This window comes from Sceloporus undulatus, chromosome 1, assembly GCF_019175285.1.
Source record: "Sceloporus undulatus isolate JIND9_A2432 ecotype Alabama chromosome 1, SceUnd_v1.1, whole genome shotgun sequence".
Lineage (NCBI taxonomy): Eukaryota > Metazoa > Chordata > Lepidosauria > Squamata > Phrynosomatidae > Sceloporus > Sceloporus undulatus.
In genome coordinates, this window is record NC_056522.1 from 289,025,756 (window position 1) to 289,041,635 (window position 15,880).

Sequence of the window (15,880 nt, forward strand, 5' to 3'; positions counted from 1 at the left end):
ATAATAATAATAATAATAATAATAATAATAATAATAATAATAATAATTCATGTATTTATAGCCTGCCCAATCACAAGGAATCTGGGTGGGTTACAGCAATAAAAATACATACATAATACAATAAAAATTCAAAATCAGCCCCTTCCCGCCCCCTCACTCCCTCCAGGCTGTATGATGGAAGTTGCCATGGAGGGAGGGCTCCTTCTCTTGAGGGCAGTCCCGATGGCATTGCCCCCCCTTCACTCCTTCCAGGCTGGACGATGGCAATTACCACACATGTTAGTGAAACATCAGGAATAAACTCTTCCAGAACATGGCCACATAGCCCCCCCCCCCCCCCCAAAACCCCATAAAAACTATGGATGCTGGCCATGAAAGCCTTTGACTTCACCCCTCCATCCCTTCCTCTTTTCTTGGGTGCATTGGACACTCCATCCCAGAGCACTCTGATACCATACATAGGTTTTCTCTGGAAAAAATGGTTGCCAGGTGAAAAATAGAACAGCACTCCTGTACTTCTAACAGTTTTGTGGAAGAGGGAATTTCAGCAGGTGGTGCTTGTATGACAAATGTCTAGGGATGGAAAGTGTATTCAAAGATTCAAGGGTGGGGGAGGGAATAAACAGGAAGGGGTTTCTTTGGAAACATGAAGCCCTCTTTTTCACACCTTAACTTCCAATAGACATACAGGACTGCTGCTGTGCCCCTTTCCTCCAGCCCAGGTTGCTCCCCTAACACAGTCATGGAGGGATCATGGGGAGAGGAAGAGGAAGACAAGGATCATTACTGGCTATATTCTAATAACCAGCACACAATGACAATATCATCCTTCAGGCCTCAAAAGGATCCCTGGAAAATCCCAAAGGTTGCCTGCAGCGTAGTGCACCAATTATCAGAACAGCCACTACATGCCCATGTCACGGTGGGAAGCAGCTGAGAATCATCACCAGCAATGACACAGACATGCTTCAAGATTTCCTGGAGACCCTCTATAGGTCCTGGTGGATGATGTTGTTGTGTGCTACTATTGCATGGCTGGTGAGAATCCTACTCTGTCCCCTGTGCTCCTCTAGGTCATCATCATCATCATTATATTTATTTGTATCCTGCTCTTTTCCCAGGACTGGGACTCAGAACGGCTTAACTATATTACAGGGAGGTGTGTGTGTGTGTGTGAGAGAGAGAGAGGTGACAGAAAAAAAAGTGAGTCTGGTTGGGGAGGCCTTCTCCCCCTCATGAGAAAATCTATGGAAATGGCAGCATTTTTTAAAATGCCATCAGAGTCAGAAGAAAACTGATTAAATTATCCACTCTCCATATGAGAATGAATAATTTAAATAAGCACATGGCTGCAATCAATACCTTCTGAAATCATATGCAACTACTTGTGTAGCTGAGTCTTGTCTTGCACCAGGCAACCCTAATTCCAAAGGTCATTAAACAGAGAGAAAGAAAGAAATGGGAAAGGTGTAAGAGTTCATTTCACTCACACATAGTTTGTAGACTTCAAATTCTAAATTAATCAGATGATGCAGAAACGGGGGGGGGGGGGGGGGGATGGATGATGAAGGCAATCACTCCTTGCATTGAAGAAATATATGGATATGGGCAAATATGACAGCTTAAATAGCAGCAATACAATGGAAATAAAACCCATTGTACAGTGAAATTGGCTGCATTTTGTCTAGTTTGTTATGAAGTAAATATTTCCATCATGCCATTCTAACCAACATGGAAACCTCTTGGTTTTTGCAGAGTTACAGAGTAAAGTTTATTCTTTATTGTGGAGTAATCATGAATTCTGGCAAGGTTTACATTTAGGTTATCATCCTCCAACAAACCTTGGATTTTGGGCTGTAGAACAGGCAAGTACTATTCATGAGAGAATTCTGTTTTCCTTTAAAAAAAAAAGAGGTAGAGTGGATTTAAAAATTAAAATATTTATTATCTAGAGGTCTAAATGAGAATCTTGACCTCTTCCACTCTTGTAAATTTCCTCTTGAGTTTTCCAATACTCCCTTAGCTTCCACCCACTTACATAAAACTGTCCTTGAATTTTATGTAAGAATGCTTTTCCCTCCTGACCATCTGCTGACATTAAAAAACAAAAACAAAATTTTAACCTTCACGCACATGCTTCTTTTTGTCCTGCAAATGGTATGAGCATTTCAGTTCAAGAAATTTTTGAAATTAAATTTTCAAATAGATTTGTACAGGCAAGAGAGAGTGTACAAATATAATCATGATTTCACATAATATTAAATTATATGTAGTTTTACTATGTGCTTACGTGTTATTACTTCCTTTGATTTTGTATAACCAATGAAGAAAGGCTTTGAGAGCATACATGAGCTGAGCATACATGAGCTAAAACATAATGGGCTTTTTTTTTTAACAAATAAAAATATCAGTGAATTGAACACCATGAGGTATGTCTCTGGCTTCTTCTGTAGATTTTATTTGGTGCTCACCAGTGTTTGCTTTCAAAGAGCACAAATCGCAAAGGATTCATCATGAAACTGACCAATCATTTTCTAGAACACAAAAATATGTATGTTATGTGACAGTGATGGCAGAAAAAAATTGTTTTGCTGCTTCTGTTACATTCTCAAATTACATGCAGTGGAGTTGTTCAGAGTGATCAGGGAATTATTAACACCCATCTTTGTGAATGATGTGTATTACACCTAGAACCTTAGAAAACCACCATGACTTTTCTTTGCTAAGCCCTTTAGGGATAAAAACCCTTCTCTGTGAAATCTCCTTCATTCTGTTATAGTTCCAGGTCCAAACAAAGTGTCCAGTGTTATTTCTAGCCCAATTATTTGGGTACATTTTCAGTGGATGTGGTCTGACGTGTTTGTTTGCGCCGTCCAGCCTCATGCTGTCTTGAACTATGCCCCATGCCTGGTTAAAGGCATTGCCCTTAAGGGGTGTGAGTGCTTCAAGAGAAACCCATAATTCTTGACTACTACCAGTAGAGAGTTAGGAGAGTTCTGGTGGCACTTTCAGAGGATGTCTGTTATTGCTGCCTATTTCAGGCTGGATTCAACCTAGTTTTAGGCCTATTTTCAGAACTGAATCGACTGTGGTCATTTTGATGGATGACCTATAGAAAGAGAAGGGGAGAGAGAAGGAGGGAGAAAGGGGGGAACTTGCCTGGTCTTTCAGCAACTTATGACACAATCAGCTATGATTGTCATTCTGGACCGGATCAGTGAGATGAGAGTTGGGGACCCTGCACTTCAATAATTACAATCCTGTCTACAGATTTCACTGTGAGATTGTTTGTTGGCCCCCCGATAACTGTGCTGGGTAAAAAATTTCCTCTCCAGGGCTGTTCAGTATCTATATGAAGTTGTTGGGGGAGGGTGTTGTCAGATGATCTGAAATAAAGTGATACTGATGACAACCAACTCAATTGCTTTCTCATATCAAGATGAAGTGTGGCTGTGGAAGCTTCTGAGAAATGCCTGGAAGAATAGTGTTTAAAGCAACCCAGGTGTTTCAGTTGAATTGTTTGCCTATCTAAAAGACAGGTAAATTACCTATTCTGGATTGGGTTTCACTTCCTTTGGAGGATCAAGTTTACAATCCTGGAGGAACTCTTGGATCCATCTCTGCCAACAGAGGCTCATATGAGTTCAGCTGCTCAGGCATTTTTTATCTGCTTTGACCGGTGTGCCAACTGTGACCATTCTTAAACAAGGAAAGCTTTGTTATAGTGGTGCAGACACTGGTATCATCAACCCATAAGTATACTCTATGTGAAGGTGCCTTATGGCTGGTCTGGAAACTACAGTTGATGTTTTCACAAGGTTTGTGAGTGGAGCAATGTACCAGCAGCATATAAAACCTACACTGAAAGCTTGCACTGGTGTCATATTTATCTACTGACCCCCTTATCTATCCATTGGTCTCATTGCTAGTTTATAAGGCCATATACTATTTGGGACCTAGTTAACTGTGAGCTCCCCTTCTTTATAGACTCACTCTGTAAGGGTGATTATAGGGAGAGATCCTATGGAAAAACCTTCATAGTGCCACATGCTCCTGATGTCTTTTCAGTCTTGTTCACAGCAGGGCATTTAGTGTGCTGGCACCTATCATGTTGACTGTTCTTCCATTAGAATATTGACACGCTCCATCTATCCTTTACTTTGAACATGTTAAAAACTTACTTTGGCTGGAATCCTGTTAATATTCTATACTTGCATAAGTTTCCCTACAGTAGTACTTGGACATTTTCCTCTTACTGATATGTTTGTACATTTTCTTAGCTTTAACATTTTTACATATAAGGAGTATATAAATATTGGAAAATAAATAAACATTTAAATGGCTACTTTCTGCTCTGCAGTAGTTACATCTGTAATATTCCTGATTTTTTGATCTAATCAGAGTGGTAGACTGGTGACAACTGGCTCTATTTCTCCTTTCCATCTAAATTTGAGGACACTGTTTTAATGCTGAACTACTGTATCATGTTAATAGTGGACTAGATGAGGGTGAAAAAAAATTGAAACTTAATCCAGACTAAAGTGCTCCTGGTCAGTAAAATGGTGATTAGTGAATCTGGATGAAACCTGTGTTGGATGGAGGGATTCACTCATTCTGTTTGCAGCCTGGGAGTACTCCTCGATTCAGCTTAAAACCTGGAAGCTCAGTTTTAAGTGAAAGCTTATGTGCCAACAGCATCTATTCCTGACAAGTCTGACCTTGCCACGGTGATGCATGCCTTTGTTATGCTCCATTTTCTTTGGATAATAGCAGGATATAAAACTGATAAATAAATGCATAAATAATATAGGGTTGTCATCCAGCTTCTTCAGTTTTACTGAGCACTGCTTCATGCTGAGTATAATTTACAAACAGTATCCCATTTCTTGAAATTTCAGGGCCAAAACCTAAGACAAGAGGGCTAGCCTCAGTGATGCTTTGGGGAAGGACCCTTATAATACCAATAAATGAATGTTTTTGATGTCATAGATATATGATATGCAAAAAAAAATCTTATTTTAGAATGGGACATGAGACTTATGGGTAAATGGGTCCAGAATTTGGCTAACCAGATCATATGGCAACCCAGTAGCTGCAACAATTGCTGTCAATCCTGATAGTCTTTGGATTCCTCATGGCTTTACTTACAGGACATGTGACACATGAAGAGTTTTCCTGGGCCCTGCACTACTGCTTCCAGACAGGTTCACAAGTCACAATGTTGGTCCTCCAGTCCCTTGTATGTATTAAACTTGGTTAGAACCAGAGCACTGTGTATAACACTATAATTAAAGCAAATCATGGATCACAGGGGATAATTCATGGTCTTGATAGAAAGGAGCAAAATGAGCAGAATATGCAATGCATTATTCTTTAGTACATACATAAAAATGCATTACTACTTGGGATGCACAAGTCAGGGTCTCTTTAAAGTGTTTTTTTAAATGGATCTACTAAAAGTAACTGTTCATAAAGATTTGAACATTAAAAAGTAAGGCATATATATATATTTCTTTTAATTACTCCTCTTCCTTTGATGAAACCAGCTGTGCCATCTTTAAAAGCCAAAATCAAGATTCCTCACAGATTTTTATCTATACAGAATCACTCCTCTGAGAAACGCTCTTGTTTAGTGCCTTATACTCTAAATTTGTTCTAAAATTGTTTAAAGATATATTTTTACTAAGCATTTCTGCAGCTTTGTTTGAACTCTCAAGGCAGCGTGTAGGTTAATTAATATTCTGACTCTACAGATTACTCTCTAAATAGACTGAAGTGTTGGGCGTATTTCCACTGTGAGTCTGAGAGGAACAACACTCCCTTTTATTAAAGAGCAAGTATGCTTGAAATTTTATACATAAACTCCCTTCTCTTTGAAGCTACATACATAAAGTAATCTTGTTATGTTTATAATGAAAGATTATAGCAGTCAAGAGAGATGGTTGGATCCATTTTTCCAGAAGGAACTGAGATTGTGTGGAGACTCCTACTGGCAGAGGACTGAGTCCCCCTACTTTTTGGCCCGCTGTTTCACTCCTTTGCAGAGCACACCAACACCACAGAATACATTTGCAGAGAGTACAGAGTGCTGCACAAGACAAGTCATATTGAAGGGGGGGGGGATGCTCCTTTGCACCTCTGGGAGCAAAAATCTTCTCAGCAAAAATCTGCATCCAAGCTAAACAAAATTAGTATGTATGTGTGTGTGTGTGTGTGTGTATATATATATATATATATATATATACACTATAGCAACACTCTAGTTTGTTTCATATGAGCATTAGATACACATACTCCTTTTTTTCACCTTATGAATTACAAGAGAAAGTTTGAAATTTCCATTTGCAGTTTGAAAAATATTATTACTGCTGCACTTGTGGCTACTGTTACCCTTCAAAGGCCTGCTGAAACAAACAAACAAACAAACAAACAAACAAACAGTGTTCAACTGCCAAGTGAAGTATAGAAAGTAGAGCACCAGTCTAACCTCTTTAGGAAGGAAATTCCAGAGCTTGGGAGCAGCCAAACAAGGCCTTTTCCTGTGTTTCCACCAGATCTACCTGTGAGTGTGGCAGGACAGAGAATAGGGCTTCCTCAGAAGATCTCAAGGAACAGGCAGGCTTATATCGCAAGATAGACCCCAGACATTTATTAGGCCACATGTTTTTCAACCAAATGCAAATGTTCTATTTGCCTCTCGTCCTTCAGTGAGTGGAGTATAAAGCTAGATTTTGGCCTGCAATTTATCCTACAACAGAATCTTCCATCCTTCAGAGTATCACAGAGGTTTTTCACACTCATGTACATTAAAAATATGAGGTAAGAATGTAATCCATTTGCACCCAAAGTACTTTGTAGTTCTAAACACACCAATGCATTTCATAATGTCCCTGAAGATTAACTGGAATTTTGCCTGCTTACTCTAAAGATTTTAGTATCTGCTGCTTTCTTTCCCTTCTTTTGCTATATTGTCTTCCTTTTCTTCACTCCTCCCTTCAAGCTACATGATTAAATATTTATCTCACTCACTTAATTCAGATCCATCTTTAAAATCCTCCTGGGGCAGTTCATTGTAGATCATGCAAGAAATGAAAGTCATTTATCATAAATCTTACATAAGCTCCCTCTGCGTTAGAGGACAGACTGAAGTTCTGTCACTTTTCCTTTTCCTTCAGCATCCCACTGCTAAAGTGTTCCTCAAGAAGAAGGAATCCCAGTTACTAGGTTCTGTAATAGTGGGGCATTTGGCAGATCAAAGTAAAGATTTTCTGTTATAAAATATGGTTCTGCAATTGCAAGTGTTCTAAGGGCAGAATAAAAAAACAGAGGAAGCTTCTATAACTCCTCCTAATTGGATCTACATCTACACAACACAATTAATGCAGTTTGACAATGCTTTTACTGCCATGGCACAGTGCTAAGGAATTGTGGGGTTTGTAGATGTGTGAGATATTTAGCCTTGTCTGTCAGAGAACTCTGGTGGCCCACCAAACTACAAATACTACAATCCCATAGCATTGTGTTATGGAAGTTAAAGCGGTGTCAAAGTGGATTAATTCTGCAGTGTGACAGCAGCCAAAGGCATCCCCAAATTCTCTCTTTTTCTGTGTCAGTAGTCTGAGCAATTACTTGCCCTGTACCAAGACATCAAGATGTTGTATAATTCCAGAGAACTACTGATAGTGGGAAGCTAATAGTGGGAAGTCATGTCATGAGTTCACAACTTACACAGTGATTCTGTACATCTTAAACAGTGATATGGGGAAGCTCCTTCCAGTCATGATCCCGCACAGGATGGTGGAAAAGAGAATCATGGCAAGTAGGGAGGCAGTGCTGACAAGCTCAATGCTGGGCTTCATTAGTGCTCCAGCCTAGCCCATATACAAACACAGACATATCAGAAAGTCTCATGATGCTTGGTAATCCAACAAATATCACACAAACTATTGGAAACAAGAGAATTATATAAGTTTATAGGTGATAAAATTTCATTTTCCAGTATCTTAAGATGTGTCTCCTTTCTCTCTTATTAATTTCATATGATGGTCCCAAGATTTTGTTGTTTTTGTAGTCTTATATAAGGCTTTACCACCTTCTAAAAATACTAATTGCTTCCTCTGAAAACAAAATTAGCAAACAATGTCATCCTAAGTATGGAAAATGAACTCCATTATTTGCAAGAAGAATGTGTTTCTTTTGAATTTAATGTGTTTAATGCTTCAGCATTATTTCTGGCTGTCATCACATTAAGGATCAGATGTCACCTAACCTGATATTCCTTCTTTTATCAGCTGGGAACATAAGTCAGTTTTCTGAAACCTGTTTGACTCAGCAGGAGAGAAAAAATCTCTTGCAGACTCACTTTTTAATATATAAAAGCTCAAATTGAGAACAAGTGTACAAATTGAAAACAAATGGAAATGTATTTGTTGATCAGTAGTACCTTTGTCATTCCAGTACGCCCCAAGCATGCATGCTGAGAAAAAATAATCCTTCTTTAAGCTTTTTGTTCTTTTCTTAGCTTTGAATGAATAAAAACATCAGCTTAGATACAGCCTTTAATACCACTGATGAAAGTGATGAAACAAATGAAGTGATTTTTGCACCCTCTTGTATCTCCTTGGAACTCTCTCTGTCTCTGTCTCTCTGTCTCTCTCTGTCTCTCTCTCTCTCTCTGTGTCTGTGTGTTCATGATCACATGCAGATGCAGGAGACATGATGAATCCAAGGCTCACTTGACCAGCAGCATCAGTGAGGCAGCGAGTTGCCCCAGTCAACAAATCCTACACCCCAATCCTAGCAGAAACCCTATCACTCATTTAGTGAACTGTTGCAAGTTGTGTACAGTTGTCCACGGTGGCATTTTCCTCAGAGACAGACAAAATATGCACTGTCCCAAGTAATATCTGGTGCCACCAGTGCTGCAGGACACACTCTGTACCTGGTATTCTGTTTTGGATGTGATGACAGTGATCTAGGTGTGGAAGAAGTTTCTGTAGTTTTATTGCTATTGTCAGATCATTGTCTGGTGGTCTTTAGACTCATGGGGACTCAGAGCCTCTTTAGTGGACAGCTGATTAAGATGGTCTTCCCTAAGAGATTTAGGGATCTAAATGGATTTCTGATAGGTCATGGGGATTTCCCTGCTGCCTTTGCAGGTGATCTTGGCTGATCTCTGGAACAGGAAAATGGCCAGAGTGGTGGACATAATAGCCCCTATGTATCCTCTCCCTGAAGTGGAGCCAAGTGACTCCCCTGGTTCACTAGGGGGCTGGCAGTGATTAAATAAGTGGGGTGGAAACTACAGTGATGGTAACAAAAGACTTGGAGTGTGCTAGAGTTCATTGGAAGGCCTATGCAGTGATGATGGTGGCAGCAAAGAAATCATACTTCTCTACCACCATTGCATCTGTACATCATCATCCAGTGAAACTGTCTCAGGGAGTCAGGGGTTTTTTAGACTCTGCCTACAAGAAGAAAACAAAGATCACTTGAAAGCCCACTGTGATGAATTTGCAAGATACTCTGTAGACAAAATCACTTTGTTGTATTCTGACTTCGAGTTGACACAGGGCCAATGGATGTAAACTTGGTGTCTGCTTGTCTTGTATTATTGGATATGTTTCAGTTTGTGTAGAAGTACCATCCTGCCTAAAAAGATAGTGTGGTGAGGTAATTACTAAAGAAAGCCTCTCTGGATCCCACTATTCTGAATAATTATTGGCCAGTCTCTATCATTCCATTTTGGGGCATATTTCTATAGTGTTTATTGACTTCCCAAATCCAGTGGTTTCTGGATGAGATTGATTTTCTAGATCTGTTTCAATCTGGCTCCAAGCCTGGGTATGGAATGGAAACAGTTTTTGCCACCTTGATATATGATCTACTCAGTGAACTGGATAAGGGGAATGTATCCCTGCTGGATGGCCAGGTTTCAGTAGTGGCCAGGAGTACATTTACACAGCTAAAACTAGTGCAATCAGCTTCACCTATTCCTTGAGATGTCAGATCTAGCTACACTACATATGCCTTGATTACATGACTACTCTAACACACAATACATGGGTCTGTCTTTGGAAACTGTTTGGAAACTTCAGTATATGCCTAATGCTGTGGCCAGAATGCTGATTTGAGGCCATTGATAGGGAGCATGTAACTCCTTTGTTAAAACAGCTTCACTGGACACCCATTCATTTCCAGGTACAATTTAAAGTGCTGGTATTAGTGTATAACACCGTATATGGCTTTGGTCCAGACTATCTGAAAGATACCTCCCCATACAAACCTGCCAGAGTCCTAAGAGCTACAAAGGAAGACTTCTCTCAGTCTCATCACCATTCCAGGTTCAGCTGGTGAGGACATAAGAATCACCCTTCTTAGTGGCTGATTCCACCCTCTAGAACTCCCCTCCATGGGAGGATAGGCTGGTACCCACCCTGCTTTCATTTCACTGGCAGGAAAATACTTTTTGTAAGCTTCTTATCAAGATGTTTTATTTATCTTTTAAAACTTTTTAAATCTTATGTCTTTTAAATGATGTTATACCATTTTATGTGGTGATTTTAAATGTTTTTAAATGTTATTGTTAAGATGTTTATTTGACTCTCTGTGGCAGCTCCCTTGGGTTCCATTCTGGAAGAAAGACAGCATACAAATTAAGTCCCCCTAACTGACTGGCAAGTGAGAAACATGGGGACATGGCCTTTCCCCCTTTACCTTCCTCTCTGCTCTTCCTGTAGGTTGTCCCTGCCACCAAGTTGTGTGGGTAGTATTTTGCTTGCCATTGCAGGCAGCAGGAGAATTTGCACTGTCTATGGGTGAATTGTCTTCTGTTGCTTTCCTCTTCTGTTTGTGGAAAGCTAGGTTTGGGTTGGACCCCTTATCTCTAAAAGATTATTATTATTATTATTATTATTATTATTATTATTATTATCTTTTATTTATAAAGCACAGTTCTAAAAGAAATAATATATCAGTATGATGTGGTGGACCCAATCTCCAATGACACTGTTAACACTACATAGCACATATTCTGCTAATGTCATCTGCTGTTCTAAGGTTAGCTGTGTATTAAAGATATCCTCCCTAATGTACTGGTTAATGTGAAGAGTTGGCATTGTCTAAAACATTTATGAAGTAATCTCACATTAATGGCTGCAATCAAAAAGTAGGGCAACCTAGACATAATGTCCCATCCGCGTGCCTACTACCTTAACACCAGAAAGATGGAGGAGGAGGAAGAGGAGAAGGAGGAGGAGATGAAGAAAGACTAAAAGCACATGGACTCCAGCCACTGCTTCAAATTGTCTGCCAGCAGGCAATAATTTCATTTTTCATCTCTAATTTGGTATCTATATAATCAAATGAGAAGGACATGAGGTTACTTTTAATGACTGCTACAGAATATAATTGTACAAGGAACACTCACCTAAGAATGGGTCACTGTACTCTGTATTAGATAATTTTAGCAAATTGTTTTCCAGGGTTTCCATCACTTTGGCTGAAAGGAAGAACAAAACATTTTTTCCATCAAGGCCATTGTTGAAATCCCCCAAATGCCACTCCCACTTTGCTGATTTTGGCTTATTCATTACATTTAGAAAAGTATCACACATTTTCAAGAAAATAAATGACTTCCATAGGCAAACACCTACCTCGTTCTGACACAACATCAACTGTGGTGGCTGATGCACCTGCGCTTACTGGTTGAGGTTGTACTCGATTTGGTTGAAGAAATGAAGAGTGTTTGCTGAGACTGTGGGGATGGGTTTGACTCTGTGCCAGGCATGGTAAGGATCTTCTGGAGGGCTTTAAAGGGGGCTCTTTTACATTCTCACTCTTGCTAGTGTTCATGCCTGAAATGAATATAGATAGAACAGTCAGAGGACTATTATCAGTTTTATGCAAGTAATTGAACAGTTTAACCAATCCTCCAATTCCCCCTTCTCTCACACACACATAATGTCCAAAATCTCAAGGTGGGCAATACCTTTAATAGGCTCAACTATAAATTTGCAAAATGCAGTCTCCTGAACTCCTCTTCAGGCAAGAGGAAGTGAGTTGGACCAAAAAATGTCCAGGTGTTTTAAACCACTGGGGTTTATGATTAAACTTGGAGACTGCGTGGACATTAACCAGTACATTAGGAAGGATATCTTTAATCACATGACCTCTGAAAAAGCCCACTGGAATGGGGACAATATGTTTGGTCCCCTTCTCTACAAAGTGAACACTGAAGGATTTTAACACTGTATATCACATTATGGATCCAAACAGATGTCTTTGCCCACTTCCCAATACACAGATATCTTGTAGCAGTTTAATACTAGCCCCTTGTTCCATTAAAGAAGTGGGGTTTATATCAGTGCCATACTACTGTTAATGGAATACATCTCTTTTTTTGCACTTCGGTTTTGGGCTTGTATTTGTAGAGATTCTTCTCTTATTCTCTTGAAACAGCATTTTCTGTGAAAAAAATTGTCTGCAGAAATATCTGTACAGAAAATGCTGTTTTCTGCACAAAGCAACTATCTGTGAATTTTGCACAGAATAAATTGCTAATTGTGAATAGCCTTCACAAATTTGAGCTTTCAAAGAATTTCTTGAAGTGGGAAGAACATTGCTGAAATTGCTTGTGCTTCCTCTGAGAAGAAAATTATTGAAGAATTGCCAGTACTTCTCCCATTCATCCCCTCTCCATCATCTTTATTTTACTGTTTGCAAGGAGGCTGTTACCACTTTTCTCTGTCCTGCATATCTTGTTTTTTTTAAAAAAGAAAGAAAGAAACAAAAATGCAACTGTCATAATTGCACTACAGAAACATTCCTTCAGCCTGTTCCAACCTGCTTTTGCTGCTCTGCTGCAATAGCAGTAGTGTAACATTCCTTCAATATGATCCAATGGGCCCCTTGCTGTTAGCATCATGGAATGTCTGGTAACCAGGCCTACCATATTTTTTAAATCCACCCACTGGGTTTCTAAATTGGGATACTTGCAGAAGTAACCAAGAAGTAAACAAAACCCAGAATGATACTATGAAATGAGATGATAAACAAGATTTATGGAATCCTAGATTGTCCAGGGGTATCACTGGTGTGTGTGTGTGTGTGTGTATGCGCATGAAGGAAATGTGGGTTGCATCAGGTGACATACTACAGACAGGTGACACCACTGTTCCCCAAAGATCTTCCTTTTGACAGAATCAGGCCATAACATTCACCTGTGTCTTTTTAAAACACTGAAGTGATGGCATAAGTGGGACAAGGCTCAGTGGGAGGAAATAGGAGAGGCTCCAGTTTTTAAAAAAATAATAATTAAATTTTAAATTTTAAAACAAAACATAATATCTTACCAAATTTTCATTTTAATCACATGTATGTATATGTAAATACATTTAGGCTGTATGTATGATATTGCAATTTAAAAGTAGAATTTCAATGTTGCTAGTTTTTTTATCTCATGACTATTGCAATTACATTCAATAATATATGGGAATTATGATTTATGAGCAATATGAGTACATTTTTTTAAAACTAAGGATTCTTCATGGTGTGGAATGGGGGAATTTGGCACCAATCCTAATGACACCACTGAGATTATCTACTTAATTAAGGATATATAACTAACATATCATGGATCAATTTTCCCCTGCCCCCCAAACCACCTTAAGAGCTAGATATTCACACCTCTCTCTCATGAGTGAGCAAGTCTGTGACAGGGAATTGTGAGAGAGATCCTGCTTCTGATTGTTGCAGCCATGTTCACTGGCAGGAGGATGGCGGAAACATCCTCCTCCTTGAAACCTGATTACCAGCTGAATGGAGCTCTTTCACCTGATTTAGTGGCTGGGTCTTAAGATGGGTTGGGGTCTACTGGCTGTAAAAATGGCTGTGACTATGTAGGATTAGCAGACGTGGAACAGGTACATATCTGTAACTCTAGGTTATGAGTCTATAATCGCAATACTGAATGCCAGACATGCTTTTGGTGGCAAAAACCAACCAACCAACCATGTGATTGCACAAGGAGGAAGATGGACCAGCAGCAATATGATATGAAAAGGCTCCCTGCTTGCTGATGCTAACCCATCTTTGTTCCATTATGCAAGCCTAATTCTTTGTAATGTCCTGGTGTGACAAAGCATATAAACAGAAGCTTGCTGTGTCGTATTGTGATCCCTCCATGCATTGACACTGTTGCCTACAAGAGGAAGGATTGAATTTGAGAAATTTTCAGTCACTTATTTCTGTATAATTAAAAAATAAATAACAATTTATATATTTAAAATAAAGTTTTTAATAATTGTCACCATGCGCATCCTTTACCTGCAATATGCTGTGGACAATCCTATTTTTCTTTAGATGAACAGGAATAGCAAATAAAGCAGGGATGGGGAATGCATGATCCCCTAAATGTCTAAGGGTTGTAGTTTCTATCATGCTTCACCTATGCAGGAAAAAGCTAATGCATCTGGCAGGCTACAAGTTCTCCACACCAGATTTAAAACATGGATGCTATAATGTGGGAGTTAAAAGCATACATAAGGGTTTATTATTTTTTTTTAGTGTACTTCCCTCTCAACTGCTCCCTTCCTGTGTTTGAGGACTAGTAAGTCTTCTGAACATGATGGTCTATAGAGAAACAGAGATAAAGTGAGTTGTACTACATATATAAGTGGTAGAAAAATAATTTGGGTGGGATCAAAAAATGGCTTCACTCAAACAGAAAATGTGAGGGCCACCTAAGCCTCCTTCTGTTTGTATAATATCAGTTTTGGATCCTAGCCAAAGTACTTTTCAGCTTCTTACATGATGAGTAATACAACTCACTTTGATGGTTACATCTTAAACCTGTTGAGGATGTGATTATTACAAGACATTAAGTTACTGCCATGAAATTAGATAAACTTATGAGATCCTTGAAAATGAAGCAAAAAGAAGTTGATCTTTCCCAGGAGATCTATATTCCACTCTTCAAAATGTAATGCTTACTATAATTTTCTTTTATTTTCTAAAACAACAAAATAGAAGAGTGCTAGATGATTTGTGGTCATCCCTGCACTGATGCCATAAGTGCCACTTTGAAAAACAAAACTGAAATGATGTAAAATAAATCTGAATGCATTAAGTCAGATGGCTTTGTACCACCCAAGTTAACAGTAATTTGTTTTTGAAAGTATTGAATCATATTTCAGCTCAAGTTGCCAGCAAAAGTAGCAATCGTTCAGGGAAAAGCAGGACAAAATTATTGCCAGTCAGTAAAGACAAATTCCAAAATGATTGTTATTATTGCTTTTATTATTACTGTTTATAGTCTTTTCCTGCAGATATAATCTGATTATTACAATTTTAACATAAAACAGAGATCGCCAACAGCGACTCTCCAGATATTTTTAGCTTATAATTTTCAGCAGCTCTTGCCAGCATACCCAATGCTAAAGATTATGGGATTTGCAATTCATAACCATCTTGGAGGGCCACAGTCATATCTTTGCCAGAACAGATTCATGTTTATTTATTTAAGAATATTTCTACCCCTCCCTTTATCAAGGGATTGTAGGATGGTGTACAAGTTAGTAAAAGCAAGTAATAACAGTTTAAAACAATAAAAATAACGTACATAGGCTGAACATATAATTAACAAGTTAAAACAGATTACAACAGTTCAAAGCCATGTGCATTAGTATTTGAGCTAAATCAATAAGCCTCAAAGCTAAATTTACATATAAATGTATGGTACTGTTTTTCTGTTCCAGTCCTGTGTGAACATGAGAAGGGAGAACACTGATGGATGCACACAATGAGCTTGTGGTGGAATTATTATTATTATTATTATTATTATTATTATTATTATTATTATTATTATTATTATTATTATTAT

General features: G+C 38.7%; 1 protein-coding gene across 1 annotated transcript in view; it reads right to left on the reverse strand.

Moving 5' to 3' along the window:
- The window catches only part of ANO3 (anoctamin 3), a 228,400-nt gene that overhangs the window by 127,610 nt on the left and 84,910 nt on the right, over positions 1-15,880 (reverse strand). Inside the window, exons 2-3 of the mRNA XM_042446466.1 lie at positions 11,655-11,855; positions 11,429-11,500 (exon numbers count right to left, since the gene is read on the reverse strand). Of these exons, the coding sequence (XP_042302400.1) occupies positions 11,429-11,500; positions 11,655-11,855 (273 nt within the window). The remainder of the gene's footprint in view (positions 1-11,428; positions 11,501-11,654; positions 11,856-15,880) is intronic.